The sequence below is a fragment of the Hippocampus comes genome, unplaced genomic scaffold, assembly GCF_001891065.2.
Source record: "Hippocampus comes isolate QL1 unplaced genomic scaffold, H_comes_QL1_v1.1 scaffold122, whole genome shotgun sequence".
In the NCBI taxonomy this organism is placed as follows: Eukaryota; Metazoa; Chordata; class Actinopteri; order Syngnathiformes; family Syngnathidae; genus Hippocampus; species Hippocampus comes.
The window spans coordinates 4,172,788-4,194,673 of record NW_017842059.1 but is presented as its reverse complement, the minus strand read 5'-3'; the positions used below and the strand labels follow the sequence as shown (position 1 = coordinate 4,194,673).

The window sequence follows — 21,886 nt, the reverse complement described above, 5'->3', positions numbered from 1 at the left end:
CCAAATCCCAACGGCCAAACCCGGAAGTGAAGTGCCGGCATTATTGACTCCAGCAGTAACGCAAATTACTTGGTTCAAACAAACATGATAGTGCCACCGCACAAACGTGACGACTGTGCAAAAATAACTACATAAAAGACACCACTGTTACAGAAAGACTTTACACGCTATTTAAATTGCCGATCGCGAACGGAACAAACCGTGATTGAAACTAACTGTGATGCCGCTCTTTATTCGTTGCGCTAACTGTCACCTGTCAGTGGCAGACCCGCCCCTTTTAAAGCGCCAGCTTAATCCATCAATATGCGTTTCACTGGATGGAATTTGTTTGATTCCTTCGTGGGTTTTGAGATCCTCGGTCCCACTTTATACCTGTGGACATCGAGGCTCGAATCCCTCATTGTGTCCGAGGACCGGCAACCCGAGGCCAAGGCCAAGGCCAAGGACTTGACTCCCAAGGCCAAGGAATTGACTCTCAAGGCCAAGGCCAAGGACCAAGGACCGACCTTCGGTCCTCGAGCCGGTCCTCGCTTGGCTACTTGTAGCCATTAATCCAGACATCATCTTTGATTTTAAAAAATCTGAACAAATTATATATTTTTGTTTTGCATGTTAAAGTTTTTTTTTTTTTATATTGTGCTCCTGAGTCAATGTTGGTGATCAGTTTGAATGCATTATTATTTATTGATTTTATGTAATTTTATTTTTCAGTATTCTATGGTTTGACATGGTCAGTCAAAAAATGTTGGAAGTTTCATTCAGGATTTAATTTTATATTTGAATTTCAGATGCACTTTAAATCTTTTCTGTTACATTTACTAAAGCTATTCTTTGTTGTAAGTTGGTCCATATTTCTTTCTTTTTATTGTCTTATTTGGCTGTTTGAAAGTGTTCTATAAATACAGTTGAGTCTTATACGTTAATAAGGATACAATGTTATGCAAAGGTGTACTTATAACAACTTTATAGACAAATGATGCTATTTTTCGTCACGCAGCGGGGCGCGAAATGTTTTCTTCTTCCTGGGGGGGCATGACAGAAAATAATTGAGAAGCACTTATCTGGCATTACGGCACTGAATTTATTGGAACTTTCGAAGTCATTGTCAGGGGTACAAATGACAGAGAACAAAGCGTCCCATAGGCTTGGGCGTCATTTGAATTTGAACCATTCCGGTTCCATTTCCTGCTCCTTGTTTCGATTCCGGATCCAAATGATTCTTGATTTTGATTATTTTCTGATGAACCAAACTATGGTCATTCATTTTTAGTGGCTTGCAGCACAGAAATGGCCTGTGTCATTTGTCTGCATTGTACGACGGTACTTAGACTTCTACACAGTGAGTGGCAAGGCAGGAGAACAGAAGTAGTTTGTTAGCATCTCCCACTTCCTTGTTTTCATTTGATAGGGCCACTGACCATGCCAAAATCTTGAAAAATCATTGTTTTGCTTTATGACAGTGAAACTCCTCTACAACGAAACCTACATGGGCGAAAATTCCCCCTAAGGTGAAAAAATCTTAAACACCATTCCCACTCTCCTGCCCCCCATACAACGGAAAAAAACCCTGTTGCGTTATGCGAAATCTTTTTTTCTGCTTTGCCTCGTGAAGAGATTCACTACAACAAAGTCTAATTCAACAGCGACCTCGACTGCTTCGTTCGGAAACAGCAACAGCAACCACCACACTGGTTTACATATGCGCAGTAGTCCAGGAAGTACTTGTTATTGTTAGTTTCAGATGCAGCACGAACGTTGCATTGCTAAAATGGCTACAAAACGGACTTTTGGATGTCAAGCAGCTCAGGCAACAAGAGCTCTGACGCTGGAAGAGAGTGTAAAAGTGATCAAAATGAAAGACGGCGGAAGCAAAATAAAAGACATTATCCAAGAAATTGATGTAAGTGAAAGTGAATGCTGATCGTAAATTTCGCAATTTCTTTCCCTTTTTTTCTTTCTGCACTGACTATATGAAGTGTCAAATAAGTGTGTGCTCATACTTATGCACTATTGGAATAAAAATAAAGGGTACACATACGTTTGTGTGTGCGTGTACACATACGTTTGTGTGTGTGGGAGTGTGTGTGTGCGTGTGCGTGTGCGTGTGTGTGTTTACATCTGAGATCAAATTTGCCGCAGTGAAAAACCCCATTGTGAAAAATTTCTTGCTGCAAACATGATTTCGTTGTAGAGGAGTTTCACTGTACCTAGCTGTTTTTTTAATTACACCGTGTATATAAAGATGAGTATAGCTTCACATGTCTTTCCTTACACGGATGAACTGTCTGCAAATTTATTTCTGTAAACGTTTCACTTTTTCATCAACTTTACGATCAGTTTCTCACAGGGTTATTTTAAACCAGTATTAACTCTCATGCACCAACAATGATTACGTGTAACCTGATAACACGATATGCTATCCACTGTCGTAACCGCTGTCCCTGAAAGGGTTAATATCAAATTTATAAACTTGAATTTATATCAGTAATTTTTTTTCTTTTTTTTTTACAATCACATTACAATTCTTGGAAATCCTCCTGAAAATAAACTCACACATGAGTGTAAATGAGTATCCATTCCACTGACAGTCTAACCTGCTCTGTCAACAGTCAAAAATTGGGCAATTTTTTAACCGGGTTCAGATTAGCGGCACGTACAGAGTGTGTTTACAATATGCCTGTTGTGGAAGCACATGCTCGCTTGATATAGAACATACTGTACATAAGCTAATGTTCGCTTATTTGCATTTGTGCTAACCCACCATTTCGTCGTTAGTTGCGTCAATGTTGGCAATAGACATATTTTATTGTTTAACTCACTCAATTAGGACGCTGAAGTTCAGCGCTATAGGCTTTGTTTGATTTGGAGCCTGAGGGAGCACTAAGTCCTCAACTTATCATTGTCATATCAGCTCCTTTGCGCAATATCATCTTACAGTGTTGCACTGATGTGACTCTTCATTTAGTTTCACAAAATTAAGCCACAGTTGTCATCACCACCATGTGCACTTGCATGACACGCATGGTTGCGCACTTTGTTGGTCTCAGCAAGCCCTATTTCCGGTCAGCCAACGAGGTATTGTAAACTAATTTAAAACGCAAACGACGATGGAAGTACAGTATTGGGCGGCTCTTTTCAAGACTTGATGCCCAACCCATAGTATTTCTGACTGGCACAATTGCCTCACCTATCACCGGCCAAACTTGGCTGGTAAATTTTTATCAACACCCGCCACAATAAATTTTAACCCGCATTTGGTTGGCTTAGCGGGTGTTAATTTGGAACATTGGTCACCACTCTTTTGAAGCTGAGAGCTACTTCTTTGGCACTGACATGAATGTGAAGGTCTACCAGTTTTATACACACTGAAATAATTTGTTTGCTCAGATGACCTTGAATAATCTTATGAATAAATAAATAAATGTTGTTGATATCAGATGCATTTCATCCCACAACGGTGCACACGCCTTTGTCCACCTGTGCCAGTTGAAAGAAATACCAAAAGAAAGGACACTCCATCCCTGCGCACAATTAGAAAGCGCTTTGAACTAGGCCTGCGCTTGGCACGAAAATACGGCCCCCAGTGCGAACAACCCTCAACGCTTTTTGACTTAAACAGACCACCCGAGTGGTGCTCCAGCACCATTCCTTTTGCCACTGATGAGAAAATGCCTTTTGCCTCGAGTCCTTTTTTTTTCTTCCAACATCAATATTTGAAAGGAAAAAAAAAACATTAATTCCCACCAAAAGCGATGGCCATTTATTTGAGTTCTTTTAAGATTTGTGCCCCTTTCTCTGCAGTGCTCACAATCCTTCGCCATTTAAACAGGAACGTTTAGACTTCTTCTACCCACGATACCTTCTGTTCATCTACTTTGGTTTTTGACTGCGTTAATATTTCTAGTACTTTTGACTTGTGTAAATCATTTTGTTGCCAAATGCCTTTTATTTTCTGCTTTGATCACACCTTATAAATGTCTGCTCGTGCCGATTCTTGAATGTGTTTGAGTTTTGTTTTTTTTTGTTTTTTTTTACAAGCTGCTCGTGCCGATTCTTGAATGTGTTTGAGTTTTGGTTTTTTTTGTTTTTTTTTTTTACAAGTTACAGAGAAACCATTTTGTTTTTACAGTTATCAGGGCAGGAGGGAGGAGACGAACATGGTCATCATTAACGTCAAACTCCTGTCTGGACACATTTTGGATAAAGGCTCTCTGGAGTCGGTAAATTCAGATTTTTTTTTCTTCTACCTTCAAATATCTGTGTCACCTTTTATCATTTGAACGACGCTGATAGCAATTCTGTAATGTTCTAGTTAAAGAACGACCACTCAGTGAAGCGTGTGGACCAGGATGAAGGTTATATCAACATCTACTTGGATGGGGTATGACTTTTCTAAAAGTTTTGGATTGAAAGCTCGAAATAAGCGGTTTCCCATCGTAATTTGTGAGTCAAAATTTACATTTTGCACCTGTAAGGACAGCCGTAGCTAAGTGGTTAAGCTCGTCACCTGCCATTATGTCGGCACTGGTTCAAGACCATCCCTGGACACACGGCTGTGGTGTACTTGAGCAAGACATCTCATACCAGTGTGTGTACATTGCAACAATGAGTAAACGACCAGAAATATATTGTGGGAATATTTCAGACTGAAATGCGCAAAATAACGTGCAATATGGAACCTAGAATAGTTCCATCCGCTCCACTGGATCGTATCGGATTGTTTTTATTAGAACCAGTCCGATTCAATCTATAAACCCAAATCATGTCATATACTGTATAATACTTTGCATTTTGGCAGTCAAAAAATAATGACAAAAATGATGAAAATAAAAAATTAGCAAATTCCTCTCATAAAGAGTGCTTAACAGTGAACTGCCAGGCTTCTCATTCTGTTGGATGGGTTGTAACTTGGAAAGTAAACTCCTTGTGTGTTTTACATACTTGGCCAATAAATCTTGATGACAATGTGACATCTTTTTTACAGAAGTAAAGTTTCCCCTCCTTTGGTAAAGTTAATGAGCAGTATATAGCGGCCATGTTTTATTTATTTCTAGTAGTGTCCATCCATCCATCCATTTTCCGCCGCTTACCCGGGGTCGGGTCGCAGGGGCAGCAGCTTTAGTAGGGAAGCCCAGACTTCCCTCTCCCCAGCCACTTCTTCGAGCTCTTCCCGGCGGATCCGAAGGCATTCCCAGGCCAGCTGGGTGACATAGTCTCGCCAGCGTGTCCTAGGTCGTCCCCGGGGTCTCGTGCCAGTGAGACATACCCAGAACACCTCATCAGGGAGGCGTCCAAGGGGCATTCTAATCAGATGCCCGAGCCACCTCATCTGGCTCCTCTCGATGTGGAGGAGAAGCGGCTCCACTCTGAGCCCCTCCCGGATGACTGAGCTTCTCACCTTATCTCTAAGGGAGAGCCCGGACAACCTGCGGAGAAAAATCATTTCGGCCGCTTGTATCCAGGATCTCATTCTTTCGGTCACGACCCATAGCTCCTGACCGTAGATGAGGGTTGGGACGTAGATCGACCGGTAAATTGAGAGCTTCGCCCTTTGGCTCAGCTCCTTCTTTACCACGACAGACCGATACAAAGTCCGCATTTCTACATTATATTATGTCTATTTTTAACCATATTTAGTGGTTGAACGGATTAATTGCATTTCCATTCATTTAAATGGGACATATTACCTCGATTTACGAACATTTCGGGTTACAAATAGGATCACAGAACCAATTAAATTCGTAACTCGAAGTTACACTGTAGATGCCTCATGTGGGCAAAAAAAATAAAATAAAATTGGAATTGACCTGTTGGCTATTCTATTTTCTCCAATTTACTGCACAGGGCTACGATGCCAAACTATTCATGTCACGGATCAAGCCATCACCCTCCCAATTAGAGACCCTGTGACTGATGCGCAAGCCCCTTCAGTGACATATGTTTGTGTTTGCAGTTGAAGAAAGGTGAGACGGTGGTTTACAGCATGACACTGGAGCAGGACGTGCCTGTCAGGAACCTGAAAGCAGCTGTGGTGAAAGTGTACGACTACTACCAGACAAGTAAGATCCTCTTCTGTTCCATTCATGTCCACATCTGTCATTTTTCTAATGTAACACTTGCTTGTAACTCGAATGCCCTTGTATACGACAGTTTACAGTTCATATTTTTATTCCTTTTAATTTGTATGTGTGTGCTGCTTTACCTTGTTCTGCTGTAAAATTAGAATTTCCCTTCTTGGGATCACTAAAGGATGGATGATCTTATGTGCAGGTGATGTAGCCGTGACAGAGTACACATCCCCCTGTGCAGAGAGTAAGTCACACGGATCTGCTTTGTTGTATGATATAGTGGAAATTGAAACATTTTTGTACAAACGTTTGGAATTTGAAAAAGGAAAAGTGTGCCGCGAAAATGCATTTCATTCAGGACAACCTGCCTGAGGTTGTCCTGAACTAAATGTGGTTTGCTGTAGTTTGCTATTCCTGTAGATTTATGCAAAAAAAAAAAAAAGGGGTGGGGGGGCTATACCCAACAAGAACTGAACAAAGAATGTGACATAAGATGTGAAAAGCCTCCAGTTTAACAAAAGCTGTACTTAATTACCTTTGTTAAGTTGGACAGCGGTGAACATGTTCGACTTTTATCATGGGTTTGTAATAAAATGGACTTGTAAATGTGTGTGTATATAAATATATATTTGTATGTATGAATGAATGTATGAGTGTGTGTGTGTGTGTGTGTGTGCGTGTGTGTGTGTGTGTGTGTGTGTGTGTGTGTGTGTTACAGTCCACGATATTTCGTGGCCATTTACTTTGTTTTGTGCATGGGTGCGGTAGCTCTCCCCTGTTCTTTGCTGCTTGTTGGCCCCTGTTCACAACTTAGCTGACCAATCAGTGCAATGGACAGTGACCTAATTAGCAACTAATTTCAGGTGTGCCACCACCTGCAAAGATGAACCACCACTGTTTGAAAGGGCCGAGTTGTTTTCAGTTAAGAGGGTGGTGGGGCTGTTTTTGTGCTTGTAGTCAGTCCCCGGGGGTTGGCTGTGTCTGGATTATTGTCTTGTGTTGTTATGTTTGTCATCCCGATCCCTCATGTGTCCATGATACCACTGCCTCTCGATCAGTGCAGCCAAATTAGTTCCTCGCCATAGCCGTCATCCATCCATTGATTCGTTTCTCCACTTTATTCATTCGTGTTTGGGAACTTTGCCAGAATTAGTTTTGGTTCATACATTTTGCAACTATTTACAGGATTCGGGTTGCACTAAGGCAGTGGGATTCGGGAGTGTTTACTCCAACATCGTCCACTTGTGTCGCGTGTTCCCCCTACCTTGTGTTAGTACTCCCTTTTGCACCTCCCCAACTCCCACACCTCATGTAAGACCCTTCCTCAGTTGCCTTCATTTGGAAGGGTTGTAAATATAAAAATGGGGATCATTCTTTGGGTTGGCTTATATAAGACATACCAAGTGACCATGTATAGTAACATGTAAAAACACAGAAAATTATGTTTGCTTTTCAGGTGATGTTCTCAACCAGCTTTAAATGACGAGAGAGGAGTCAACTGAGATTCATATCTGGAAGACTAGATGTTCATCCAACTTGTAGGCGTGTCTTTTTCTCTCCTGTGTTTGGATTTTAAGGGAATGCCCGTGATTGCAAATGATGTTATTTTCCTCTCTGTGTTACTTTCTTTTCAAACTCTGAATTCACTTATTAGTTAATGCTGCCTCGCCTCAACACCGGAAATCTTTGAACATGTTCAACCCACTGGAACCAAGAAAATCAGACTGTGCTCTGTAACTGGTTTAAAACGATTGTCAAATCCATGTTTTTCAACTCAAAGTGGTAGATGGTACATACAATAACTGCAGAAAAACACTTTTTTTTTCTTTTCTTTTTAGAAAAAAGTGCTATATGTGTGGGGGTATGGGGTGTGTTTTTTAAAGAAGATAAAACTCACCTCAGCAGCAACATACAATAAAATAAAATGGACAACAATCAAGAACATAATGATATTGTCGTGTTTCTTTTCAATAGTACATTTCCATCCAGGCACCTTCTTTTTTTTATGCAGTATATTTGTATGTTTTTTTCATTATTGACAACATCAGCAGTTGTATCAACAGACTAGCCATTGTCAAATTTGGTTTGCACACACCAGGTGTGTAGGAAGAGTCAAGGCAAGGGAGACATCATATGTTTCGGTCCGTAAAATAATTTTAGGAGGGTAAACGTCACTATCTGAGGCACAACATCCTTAAATTATTACGACCTACTCATCCACGCACAGTTCCAGATCCTCCTCCCGTGCTTGTTACGAACCGGTACATTCACGACAGATCTGCCGACTCACAAATTCACAGCCGACCTATAAGTCACTCTGTGTGTGCTCCCATTTACAATGAGAATGTGCAGTAGCGGCAATGTTGCGATGCATTGTGCTGCTGAATGGGAGATGACTGATGTGGTCAATTAGCTCATTAGTTTTGATGGTTGGGTTGGTGAAAAGCACTTATTGCATAAACCAAAATAGCCGCAATCAAGTCTGCCATTACAGTATAGTTAACTGTTACATATTTGTCATTCGCACTCATTTACAAGGTTCTTGCTCTCTCCTTCTGCCTAGTACGCAACGTGACATTTACAAGGTTCTCTTCTTGTTGCATGCTGAAGTATCTTCCGATTAGTTTGGGATGCATTTTCAGACAAAATGGCTTTGTAGAATTTGGAATTCATTCTGCTGCTACCATCTCGAGTTACAAAGTACATCATCAACTTAGACGAGTGAGCCAGTTCCAGAAGCAGCCAAGCAAACCCAAGTCATGATATTACCTCTCCACCATACTTCACAGGTGTGCTTGTGTGTTTTGGAATATAAGCAGGGCCTTTCTTTCTCCATACTTTGGCCTTTCACTTTAGTCGTTTTCATCTTCGTCTCATCAGTCCATAAAATTTGTTTCAATTGTTTTTGCGAGTGAATGGTTTGCATCTTGCTGTGTGGCTATTTCTTCTTTCAAAGTCTTGATAAATGTAATCCATGTCGGTCGCAGCAGAATGACTTCTGAAGCCTACAAAACCAATTTCCCTGCCACTTTATTAAAAAAAAAAATGCATCCAAAATAATTGGGAGAAGCTTCATGTAACAGGACAATGAGCCAAAACACACTCCCAACACAACAAAGGACTTCCATCAGGGGGAAAAAGTGGAAGGTCTCAGACACTGCCCAGTCATTCAATGCACCTTAACCCGATGCATTTTTACCACCTGAAGCATGCATTTTACCACCTGAAGAGGAGAGTGAAGAGAGAAACCCCCTCAGAAACAAACAAGAAGTGAAAGAGGCTGCAGGAAAGGCCTGGAAAATCATTTTATGTTGGTTTATGAGCCACCTGTACCTTTGATAAAAGTATAGACAAACTCAAAGTTATCATGTTTAAAAGTTTCATTTTATTGTATGCTTGATTGACCTCGAACGCGTGTGTTTAGAGCACACAGAAAAAAGGGCCAACTTGAGCTGAATGAAACTGAGGCCTTGTTCACTGATAGTACAGACAGGAAGGTTCAACTTCGGGTGGGCAGCACGATAAGATGTCCTTGAGTTTATTACAGTGTCTCAATTCATGCGAAATCTACCCATAGAAGTAACAAGGTATCCATTGTTTGTACCGAGAGATGTTTTGGCCTCCAGGTGCCCACTGAGGAGCGTATCGGTGGACTGGGCTCAGAGGCGTGACATGTGAATGAAGAAGGGAGTGTTTTTCTGATATAGCACTTGTAATTTGCATACACGATCAATAAAAAGCCAGCAGAGGCTGCAGAGGTCAGGTGTCAGTTGAGAAGCGCACATGGCGTGGCTTCGTAGAAAACTGCCTCCTGCCGGCAGCAAAGACAATCTCTTCCTGAGTCTGTTTGTTCAACTGTTCATCACTTTTATCTCTGACAACCTTGAAATATATTTTATTTTTTAAAGGAACAGACATGTCAAAATTAATTTTCCATTTTTGAATTAGTCAGTGTGAATAAAAAATACAAGTGCAAATATGGCATTTGGGGGCAGTCCGGTGGACCAGTGGTTAGCGTGTCGACCTCACAGCGCAGAGGTCTTGGGTTCAATCCCCGCTCCAGCCTCCCAGTGTGAAGTTTGCATGTTGTCCCCGGGGCTGCGTGGGTTTTCTCCGGGTACTCCGGTTTCCTCCCACATTCCAAAAACATGCATGGCAGGCAGATTGAACACCCTAAATTGTCCCTAGGTGTGAGTGTGAGCGTGGATGGATGTTCATCTCTGTGTGCCCTGCAATTGGCTGGCAACTGGTTCAGGGTGTCCCACGCCTACTGCCCAAAGACGGCTGGGATAGGCTCCAGCACCCCCCGCGACCCCTGTGAGGATAAAGTGGATCGGAAAATGAATGAATATGGCATTTTATTCCCAGAAAGAAAAAAAATTAATTATCAAATAACAACATACCCCATACACTGCCATATTGGACATTTCGCACTGCTTCACATGATTTCTGTGACATATGATGTGCTGTACATGAGACTGGTTCATTTTGAACTCATTTCTTGGTCCATTATGCTCTGAAAAATGTTATATTCCGTCGTCAAGTATAGCCACAATTTAGATAGCTCTGCTCACCATCAGGTTTCATAATCTTACTTGGAGAAAGAAAGAACAAAGAGAGACATTTACAGTGCAATGGCTGATCATGAAGCCAGCCTGCAAGCTTGTAATACGCTTCTATGATAACTTTGTCCCGAAACCATGACCAATTATCACCACAATTAATGTGTGCTAATCATTCTTTCAAAGTATTAGAATGAAAAAATATTAAATGATAGCAATTTCTTTTTCACTTGACATCGTAAGAGCAAAACACTGTCACTTATTAAACACAAAATGTGACCGATTGTCACCAAAACTTTATGTGGACATAGATATACAGTAAATATGCAAATCTTAGTCTGAAAAAAATGACAATGAAACTCATACTATTTTAGATTATATTAACATCGGAAGTGTTGTTCTGTAGATGCGTATTAATGGGGCAACGCTTCCGATGTTATCGTCACCCATGGACATTTGATTTGGGTTTGATTGCCCACGACAGTGGCCAACTTTACATCATCCTCAAGTGGAAATCTTGCGGTTCCTTTTAAATGTACATATCGTGCACTGTTTTCCTGCATCTTCATGCCATTGAGACCGTGTGGCTCTTTTTGACTAAATTTAAAGAGAAAGTGGGCAGCAACTTAACTTGGCCGTGAGTCAGCTGTGTTTCCTCCCTCAGTGGCGAAAACCCCACCTTCTACTTGTGCTCATTGAGAAAAATACCAAAAGAAAGAAAAAAAATCCCCCCCATGCGTGCAGGGAGTGTTTATGATGTAGAATGGCCAAAACAACTAATATATCGCCACTTTGTTTGTTTTTTCACAGTACTGTACATTTGTTTGGAAATAAAAGTAAGACAAAACTTCATTCATAAATGTAGGAATTTATATTTTATTTCATAAGAAGAGGAAAGAACTAGTTTTCTCCACACATGACATTCAACTGGGGTCCGGGGAAAAGGGGGAGAGCTGAGGGAACAGGCTGGATTAGCAGATCAAACAAAACACACTACTGACACATAAATCCAACCAGAGGATTTCAGGTTTCAGTCATTCCCATTCACTGGAAGCTTTTGAACCACGGGGATGAGTACGATCAGAAATGTGAATTGGCAGTGTGGTGGATACATGCACTCGTCAAAAGTGAGAGCAGCCAGTCAAAACAAATGTACCAAAGTGGAGGAAAAGAAAGCAAAGAATGGTGTGCGCAAGAAAGGGTCGAATTGAAAGAATAACTAGAAAGTTAAATGAGAGCATGAGGGAGAGCAGCACACCTTGGTTGCGCTGCGGAGGTGATCGTAATTGACCTCTTCGATAGCCTGGAAGTATATCACACCCTTCAGCTTGGTCTCGTGTTTGTCTAAAGGAGGAAAAGGCAAAAAGAAGAAAAAAACAGACGGTGACTTTTGAGTTGAAGTCGGTGGCACCTTATCTTATATCATGACACGCCACACTTCTAAAAAACAACACGTCCAACTGTGAGGACGAGCACGTTTGCGGTGATGGATGAAAAATGACAAGCGCAGCACTTTGGGCCCTCTCTTTTCCAAGCAACGCTGCTCGTATTGTACGTTGAGATTCGACTGGCTTCTTACGCGACTCCGGTACATCATTGCACTTTGTTTCATCAGCCACTGCAGAAGTGCAGCAAGGAACCGAGGGGGAACTCGACGCCCCGTTTCTACCTGCGGGCACATACACTCGGCAAGGCAACTTAAAGAGTGGTGGGTCGAGATGCGGTACTTCATTTCGAGGAATAGTTTAAGACACCGCTAATACCCGCTAATGACCTGTTTAGCAGTCAAATTGCCTCTTGTTTGCATCTCATTTGATTGAGACCAAATGATTTCATAGCGGCGGGGGACGATTGGCGGGAATTAACAGCCCTCGCAAGGTGGGCGTGTCACTTCTCGTTTACTTATTGTTCAAGGTCAAGAGACATTGGCAAGCGATGCATCTCAATCAGCCTCCTCAGAGAGCGCCGCCGCGACGTGCATTTTAACCATGGCGCGACTAATCTCGGTGCGCCTACTCGCGAGGAGCAAGGTGCGCTTTAAGAGGCTTTAAGTGGAACCTTCAGAGGACTTCAAAGCGCTGAATGTGAACAAGTGTCCCACAGCTCACGCCGGCAGATCAATCACAGCGCGGCGCACGGAAGGTCTGGATTGGAGCGGACATGTTCAGTCATCATTCTGGGGACAATCGTCTGCCATGTACATGTCTGACATTGCCATTTTTAAGATTTTTGTGCATATTTGAAGGTGTTTTCTGCCCAAAACATTCATCAAGCAAAGTCTTCAACTAGAAAGCTACAGTATACATTGTATAATCAGGCTTCATTTTTTTTTTGTTTGTTTTTGGGTTTTTTTTTTGCTGCAATTGTTGCCAGACTTACAGTAGTGTGCCCAGCGTGCATTATTTGATTTTATTTATTCATTTAATCAGACCTTTATTTCTTCAGCACTAGGGCAACATAATCATATCGTGTTTATTGTCATTTCACGTATGTTCGCTTTGGGAAAACATTTCCATATGCAACTGGCCGCATGATGTCCTTCGGTACAACCACAGTCATTTGTGCTGTCTCTGGTTTTATTTTTTAATGCCAGACCAAATATAGGTAGAAATAGAATATCTGGCACCTTCCTGCAAAGCAAAACGTAGAAAAGTGATATATTTTTTATACTGCCCCAAAAATTGACCTCCCCAGTAAATATTACCCACAAAAACAACAAACTGACTGACAAAGCACTTTGTCAAGAAAATGTGGCTCTGCATGATAGCTGGGACCCTATAAAAATGTGTCTGCAGCCTTTTTTGTAATGACCGTAAGTTAGAAACCCGAATCTAATTCGATCCAAAATTCTGCTTTCACATCAATACTCAATTTTGCTAGTTTCATGGTGGATATCACCGGGTGGAAATGCAACCGTACCTTATCATATTATTATTTTAAAATTTGTCACAAACAATTGGTCATCCTTTTTCTTTAAAAGTAGAAAAACCCACTGTAGTCACCATCCCATCTTGAAGCTGACAAAAGTACTGTAATCAATCATAAAAATGAACTGGATGTAAAAAAAAAAATGTGCTACTGGTCAACAGGTGCGAAAGTCTTATTGAGAGTTGAAAGATTTGTTGGATTGTGATGTCCTCAAAAATACTACAAAATACTCAGTTACCGGACCATTTTTGTGTTGTTTTTTTTTTTTTTTTTTTTTGCCTGTACCAAAGAAGAAATGTTTCATCTTTCTTTGCCAGTTTAGCTGAGGTAACCATTCAATAAAAACAAAAACAAAACAAAAACATGCACGGTAGGTTAATAGAACACTCCAAATTGTCCCAAGGTGTGATTGTGAGTGCGATTGGGTGTTTGTCTATGTGTGCCTCGTGAATGGCTGGCAACCAGTTCAGGGTGTACCCCGCCTGCTGCTTGATGACAGCTCCAGCATGCATCCAGCATTATTTTTTATTATTACTTTGGTTTTGAATCTGAGACCTCTTATTTTACAAACCTTATAAACATGCACAAAATATAACCAGGATATGTATTTTTTTGGGGGGTGGGGGGAGGGGGTGACCAAATATATCAAGCAGTAGAGACTTCATTCCAGACACCTTCAGAAGCCCAAGTTTGTCAAACTTAACTATCTCTTTTGGAGGAGAGGCTATTTCACACATCACATTTCCAATTATGTCTCCTTTTACTGACCTGGGAGAAGTTCTTGGCCCTCAACTTCACTTCCTTCTCCACCAGCTGCTGTCGGTGGAAAGTTTCATCCTGCAGTCTTTTCTCTGCTTCTTCCCTCCTTTTCCTCTCTTCTTCCATCATTTGATGGTCAGCGAAGCTCTCCTGTTCCTGAAAGAGAGTTTTTTTCTTTCAATCATTTTGACAAGAGTTCATGTGAAGCAATATGGATCTTTTTGGGTTTTTTTTACTCTGCTGTCCTTGTGCTCATCACAACATTCTATCCCCATACAAGCTTTTCATTCAGACAGTAATTTTAACACTCTTACATCTGACAGACAATTAACTGATAAAAAGGCCAATAAAAAAGGACTGAAAGGACTTCATTACAGTATTGATCACGTCACACCAAAACGTCATCAATCAGGCAAATGTGATTCCGCCACTGTTGTAATGACACGTACCCGAAACTCAATAAGTCTGGCTTTCTCCATCTGTGCCTCCTTCAGCATTTTCTCCATCTCTTCCATCTTCAGCGCGTCCGTTCCTCCAACACTTGTGGTGGAAATAAAAACAAAGCATCTGCATTCAAATGGTTTCTGAGCTAATCAGGATTTTACGCAGTGATGAGCAACTCTGCTAAAGTGTTCTCTTCAGGGTGGAAATCCGGTAAAAACAACCGCCTGACAAAAGGCTTTTTTCCCTGTTTCTGTCATGGTTCTGTTTGTGACCAACAGGTGGCACTGTAGGGCTCCGCCTGCAGCTGCACACCTGTTGGTCATTGTGTCATTAGTTTGTTTGTTTGTTTGTTTGTTTTTTTGTTTGTTTGTTTGTTTGTTTTAAAGGACTCCCGGCACGACCACTCGGTGTCGGGCCATTGTTGCTTTTGTATGTGTGTGTCTGTGTCATGTTTTGTCTTCTGTGTTAGGTTTTGTTTGCTACTTTGTTTCCTGAGATTTCTGGACTTTATTTGAGTGAGTTTTTGAGTTAGTTCCTCCTGTGTACTTTTGTTTGCAATTTTGTTAAATACATCTTGGTCACTCCACTCTGCTCCTCCCTGCCTCCCTGCTTTTTGGGGTCCTCCCAACAACTACCACCATGCAAAACGTAACAGTTTCAATCAGAGGAAAGGAGGCTGTGGCCGATTTCAATATATAAATGTATATAGACGAGAAAATGTACTTCCACGAGGACAGGCTGCTTTTGCAGAATGAGGTTGGAAATAGCTACATTTTAATCACACCACATTTTGTCTTGAAACATCGAACATGAAAATTTTGACAAATTCGGAATGTGTTGAGCCAGAAAAATGAATGATACTTTCATTCATAGAGTGTCTGACATGACAGTGTCAAAACGGGATTAGAATAAGGACTGATGCTGACTGAGCGGAAACACGGATGTTTCCTCTATTTAGGCCCTTGCAATCCAGTATGCACTTTTAACTAGCGCACAAATGCAATTATAGTTTTGCAAAATATTTTACCAAAACAGTTTCATCTCTTGTGAGCTACAACAAAGCTGCGAACGTGTTGAGCTGAGAGCTTCCTGCAGCGAACGTTTTTGTGACACGGCACACAACCTGGTTCCTACAGATGGTCCCCAAATTAAAACGTGCAGATAAAGTCAATTACAGGCGGGGAACAGTCTGGGAAATGGTGCCTGTGGGTGCTTTTGTCTGTGTGCCTGACTGAATTTGTCATAAAATGGCTCAATGGGATTATTCAGAATCGTGGGCCCTTCTTTGGTTCTTAAAAGATGTGTTGCTATAGCACTGCCCACGAGGGGGTTATATTGTATATTGATGGCATAAGTAGGTCACTACTCACAAATTCAGTCATTCACAGATTTTTTTTCAGAACCTATTCTGTATTGCGGTATTTGCCGAACACCTCACTTAGTTGCTATTTTGTGCGCTTTCTGAAGTTCCTTAAATGCCCTGCCTTATAGAAAAAAAAGAGTTTTTTGTGCCATTGGCAATTAGTATTGTCACGTATGCGTGGTGGTGGTGGACCCCAAAAAGCAGGCAGGAGGGAGGAGCAGGGTGAACATGACGAATTGTATTTAATAAAACACAGAGTAAACTAAATCCTAAACAAAGTCCGAACAACAAAACGAATCCAAAGTATCAAACAAAACCATAACTGAAGCTCAAAAAACTAGAACAGAAACATGACCGGAACAAACGTGACAGTAGCAAACTAAGAGCAACAATGACCTGACCATGAGTGGTCGCGAGGGAGTCCTTTTAAACGTCTAACGACATAACGACCAACAGGTGCTCAGCTGCAGGGGGAGCCCTACAGTGCCACCTGTTGGTCACAAACCAAAACATGACAAGTATAAGCAAGAATAATGGCTGAAGTTGTCATGGGTACCTGGACAAATTATCTGGCGAGCAGGCGGAGTTGTTGCCTGTGGACACACTGGTGTCCATACTGTCTGAGCTCTCCAGGCTCAGTGTGTCGAAGGGCTGCTCTCCGTCTGATGCTGGATGGTGGTGTAGGATGGAGTGCTGGACCAGAGGAGGGGCGCCTGCAGATCTGTGACTCAAGTGGGACTGTAGGTCACTCCTGGGGAGTGGGGGTGCGTGGGGGTGGTGAGGTGAGATTGCAAGCCATGGAGTGCCTCCCACTGGTACTGAGCCTCTTCTACTGCTCTCTGCTTGAGCTCAGCCAGACGACGTCGCTGCTCTTCAATTACCTGCGGACCTGAAAAATGTGACATCGAAATCATTTTTTTTGTTTGGGTTTTATTTGCTTTTGGGCAGTGTTAATATACCGTATTTTCCACACTAAAAGGCGCACTGGATTATGAGGCGCACCTTCAGTGAATGGTCTATTTTGTAATTTTTTTTCATATATTGGACGCACCGCATTATAAGACGCAATCTACAATGCATCCACTAGATGGAGCTATGCTGAAGGAAAGGCCACAGAACAGAACACTACACTACACTACACCCTGATTTATATAGCGATGATCAGATGTCAGTAAAACATATTTAATAAAGCAGTTCACTTAACCAACAGCAAGTTATAACATTGACTCGTTAACGTTGAACAACTCTCTTGCCGCTGCTCTATTACCGTGTTCAACTGCGAAACCGATCGCCTTGAGTTTGAACTCTGCGTTGTAAGCATGTCTCTCGCAAGGAGCCATTTTGAGGTTGACATATTACCGTAATGACCATACACAAGGTGCATCGGATTTTAAGGCGCGCTGTGAGCTTTTAAGAAAATGGAAGGCTTTTCGGTGCACCTTTTAGTGTGGAAAATACGGTACCCTTTCTCCTGCAAGCAAAATAGCCAGTAAGTCAGCAGACACCCACAACAAGTCAGAGGCAGCTCATTAATATCAACTTGTAAAGGGATACCCAAAGCTGGCTAAGTTGAATTAGTTCAATACTGGCAAGAATCGGTAGTAAGGAGGCACTTTGGCCCTTAAGCCCAAAAGATTGGAAACATGCATGATTTATTGCCCACCAAAGGAAAGACAGGACAGTCATGAGAGAAAATGAAAAATCATCTTTGGGAGCTAATGACGCATCAGGGAATCGGGCATTAAAGGAGACGGAAGTCAGAGGCATGAGTTCAAGCCCACCAACCATCTCGGGATGGTTAACGTTGCTCTTGCCGCATAAGACGGTAAAAGTAACACCATGATAGTTTTGAGGTCACACTGTTTCAAAGGCTACCTGCTGATCTTCCCGCTATGGGTGGCTGACTGGAGGCCGGAGGTTCTGAAGACCACAGACAAAGACAGGCAGATGGAAAGGATCTGGACATGTAGTTGTACAGTGCATACAAAGTGTTCGGGCAGCACGGTGGTCGACTGGTTTGCACGTTGGCCTCAGAGTGCAGAGGTTCCATGTTTGATTCCGCCCTTCCTGTGTGGAGTTTTCATGTTCTCCCCGTGCCTGCGTGGCTTTTCTCTGGGTACTCCGTTTTCCTCCCACACTCCAAAAACATGATATGGAACACAACTCAACACAATCGTGTACATATTGGCTGTCTTCTAAGTCATCACTGTCAATAATATTACACTCCATGTTTATCTAAATATTTGGGACCCCTGACTAGGAATGACTGACTGTAATCTTCTCAGTGATGAAATTTTAATAACGGCTTATAATTTGGTTTAAAATGTTTATTTCATAATGATAACAACATAACATACTGACACACGTAGCAATTTATTGAGCCAAGACAATATGCTTTTCATAAATTCATGAAAAAGGATGAAAACAAAGTTGGGGTTCACGTGTTAACCTGGCCCTTGGGAGGCGTTCCAGTTTCCCATTGCACACCCCTGCTTTAGGTTGCTGTTTCATTCGTGCAGTGCATGATTTTTCGTGTTTTAATTCTCTTTCCTTCATTCCAAGTCTTTGCTGTCACAATGTTCTTGCTTGATAATAAAATATAGTCAATGTAATGAAAACATAAGGTACTTGTGTTTTTCATCGAAGTGTGTGTGCACAAGCGCATGTGTGTGTTCGTGATGTTGGGGGGTGGACTCGTACACGGCGCAACTCAAGCCAGGAACTAACAGATTCTCATTAGGCTTAAGTGTGACGCTCAAGCTCTGCCTGATGAGTTGTCTATGTTTTCCCTGTGCACCAACAAAAGACATTTTTATTCAAGTCAATTGACTGGGGCTTGATGAGCTCAATGGAATAATCTTTAACACATTTAAATTTGTCCAAGGGACTCTCTATCAGCACACAATGTCAGACATAGAAAGGCAGTGAGAGAACATCCTCCAGTGAGTCGCAAAAGACAGTCAGGCACCGCACGCGGATTTCATGTTCAAAGAAGCAGTTTGTGCCTCTGGGCCAAGCGGGCCTCGCTCAAGTCAGTGAAGCAAAGCCGTTGTTTAATGCATGCTTTTACATGAATCTTCTACCAATACTGTATTCCAAAGCATGGGGACAAAAATAAACCCACACGGGTGGTACACCAGCCGGCGATGAGCACACTTGCAGAGAATTTTCATCAGAGAGTGTATGAATCTCACACAGAGGTGGGTAGAGGAGTCAAAAATTGTACTCAAATGTATTGTTACTTACTAGATTCATATGACTCGAGTAAAAGTCAAAAATAGTCCTCCAAATAATCATGTGAGTGACACTAATTAATTGTTCACTGAAAAAAAATCTTCAAATACTGAGGCACTGGTAAGCACTTACTCATTTATCTTTTTAATAGAAAGAGTGTCAAATAGACAAAAATAAAAAATAGGAAGATACAAATTCAGATATTGTCCAATAATATCGCTTTAAAATAATATTGTCTTACTGAAATAACATCGGCCTCGGCAAATTCAGCCCAAACATTTTTCGAATTAACTTTTTTTGTTGACACATTTCGTCAAGCATCATGAGTCACTAAGTCTCTCTAAATAGATTACAAGCAACAATAAATTCAAGCTTTGAACGGAATGTAACTCAAGTTTACTTGAGTAAAAGTAGTGTTCCTTCATAAAAACAATACTTAATTCAAAGGAAAAAAAAATGTTGCATTAAAACTACTCTGCTAAGTACAATGTGACCAAAATTTTACATGAGCAAATGTTATGACATCACTGTAGCTTGTTGCTACCCACATCTGATCCTATAGTGGTAGAATAAAATCCTTGGGCTTTGTGTATTTTTGTGTTCACGGTGCACAAGAAGGGATATGTTGAGCTGTGGGTGGTGAATAGATTAGAGAGCTGAGTGCCTCTGGTTCCCTATATTCCTTTGTGGTTACTTCTAAGGGATTCTGAGAGGTCTTACAAGAACCCCACTGTTCATTTTACATTGTTAGCATTGTTTTGAAGCATTTACAACTTCTGCTCTCAATCATCGGTCATTGACTCAACAGATAAATCGAGCTGGTTTGGTTTACTGCTTGATGTATGATGTCATTTACAGGCATCAGAAAGTGTCAAAATGGCCGCCCTGTGAGATGGTTAAAAATGGGTGGATTTTGCTGCTTAATTCATATTCCACAAACCCAATATTAATCAGATGCTGTGTTATGACTATATTGGGGCCGCTTTGTACATATTGTAAAAAACACATTTTACTTGAATTTCACTTTATATAGCAGCCACTGACTTTTGTCACTGTCTACATCTCACCCACATTGGGGGGGGGGGTGTAAAATTGCAAACAAATGTGTGTGTTTTAACATTGAGAAGGTAAGCCATTCTCTCTCTCTCTGTCTCGCTCTCTCTCTCTCTCTGTCTCGCTCTCTGTCTCGCTCAGTCACACACCCACTGGCAGGCAGCAGCTCCATCTACTGTATACCACGGGGCTCTCAGAAGGTGCTGAGGGAGTAGAGAGAACAATGTTTGAACTGCAGCAAAACACAGCTCCCATCAGCTCCCAGATCAAAGGAACTCAATTACCAACAATCGGCTATAATGAGACCACCATGACTTGAAAACACTGGGACAGCTCGGTTCTCTTAAATTGCAATGTTGTTATGCGAGACTGTGGTGGAAAAGACAACAGTCATCGAGTAATATGGGTTTCTCCAGATGTAAACTCATTGACTCATTCGGCTTCTCTACGCAATCCTGCTTGAATTCTACACGGGGCAGCAAATCATATCGTAGGCAGCCTTCCATTCAGCATGAAGGAATTTCATGAATATCAGTCATGTTTATTGAAGGCCATCTCAGAATAGTGACGCTCTGGCAAACCTTTTCACTTTTTTTTTTTTTTGCACCAATGTTTGAATAGCGTCAAATGAAGCCACTTGAATTAAATATGACAGTACTATGTTTTTTTTCCTTTTCAGGCACGAAGAGAACGTCTTTTTATGTTAATTTTCTCACGGTTTCTTGGCAGTACACCTCAATTTAAGCAATTTTAATTATTCTTTTTTTTAACACCACTTTTCTTACACACCTAACCAGTCTCATACTGCAGGTCTACTTCCTTACAATTACAGTTCTTCACATTATTGTGGCATTGTTCAACTGATTTTTAGTGGTACTGTAAGAATATTTTGGTGCTTTATTTAGATACAAGGACATGATGAACAATAGAAGTGTTTCTGAGGGGCATTACAATGTATATAAGTATTATTGTGTCACAAAAATGTAGTCTCAAGTCTCTTGATTGTGAGTTCATATTTACTGTTTAGGAACTGGGGTGACATATGTGGTTCGTATTTGCATTGTGATGTGTTGAACAAGTGTTGAACCTTGTCATAGAACATGATGGAATTTGAGATGTTTCTTTTTTTTGTTGGGTTTTTTTTTTTCAAAATAAAATGACTTAAAATGATCCTCTTATTGGACCCATATTGCAGTATGCCATCTGTGAACTGATTTTATTGTATTTTTTTACTTCATATCTTACTATATACAGTATAGTTGATACAAGCCAAAATTGTGTACATTGTGGACTTTTACCTCATCATATCAAGGCTTCACATGATGGAGAAAGAGTGGGGAAAAAAAAATCATCACGTAAAATATACAAAATTAAAATATAAACTAATTACTTATCAAATTAACTAAAGCTGTAGTGATTCCAGTGAATGCAACGGGTGAGGGTCTACGTGATAGTACAGATATTTTAGAGGTTCT

The 21,886-nt window shown here is 41.2% G+C and overlaps 1 protein-coding gene and 1 long non-coding RNA gene across 2 annotated transcripts in view; one reads left to right on the top strand and one right to left on the bottom strand.

Moving 5' to 3' along the window:
• LOC109510783 (alpha-2-macroglobulin-like protein 1) overlaps positions 1-7,955 on the top strand; it is a 61,473-nt gene extending 53,518 nt beyond the window's left edge. The window contains exons 32-36 of the mRNA XM_019861359.1: positions 4,130-4,220; positions 4,313-4,381; positions 5,954-6,059; positions 6,271-6,312; positions 7,525-7,955. Coding sequence (XP_019716918.1) covers positions 4,130-4,220; positions 4,313-4,381; positions 5,954-6,059; positions 6,271-6,312; positions 7,525-7,547 — 331 coding nt within the window. The 3' untranslated portion in view covers positions 7,548-7,955. The remainder of the gene's footprint in view (positions 1-4,129; positions 4,221-4,312; positions 4,382-5,953; positions 6,060-6,270; positions 6,313-7,524) is intronic.
• Positions 7,956-14,455: 6,500 nt separating this feature from the next.
• Positions 14,456-16,873, bottom strand: LOC109510712 (uncharacterized). Its single transcript, XR_002167173.1, has 3 exons — positions 16,681-16,873; positions 14,767-14,857; positions 14,456-14,473 (listed from the first exon to the last, which is right to left on the bottom strand). It is a non-coding gene; the product is annotated as an uncharacterized LOC109510712 (long non-coding RNA).
• Between the last annotated feature and the right edge of the window lie 5,013 nt (positions 16,874-21,886).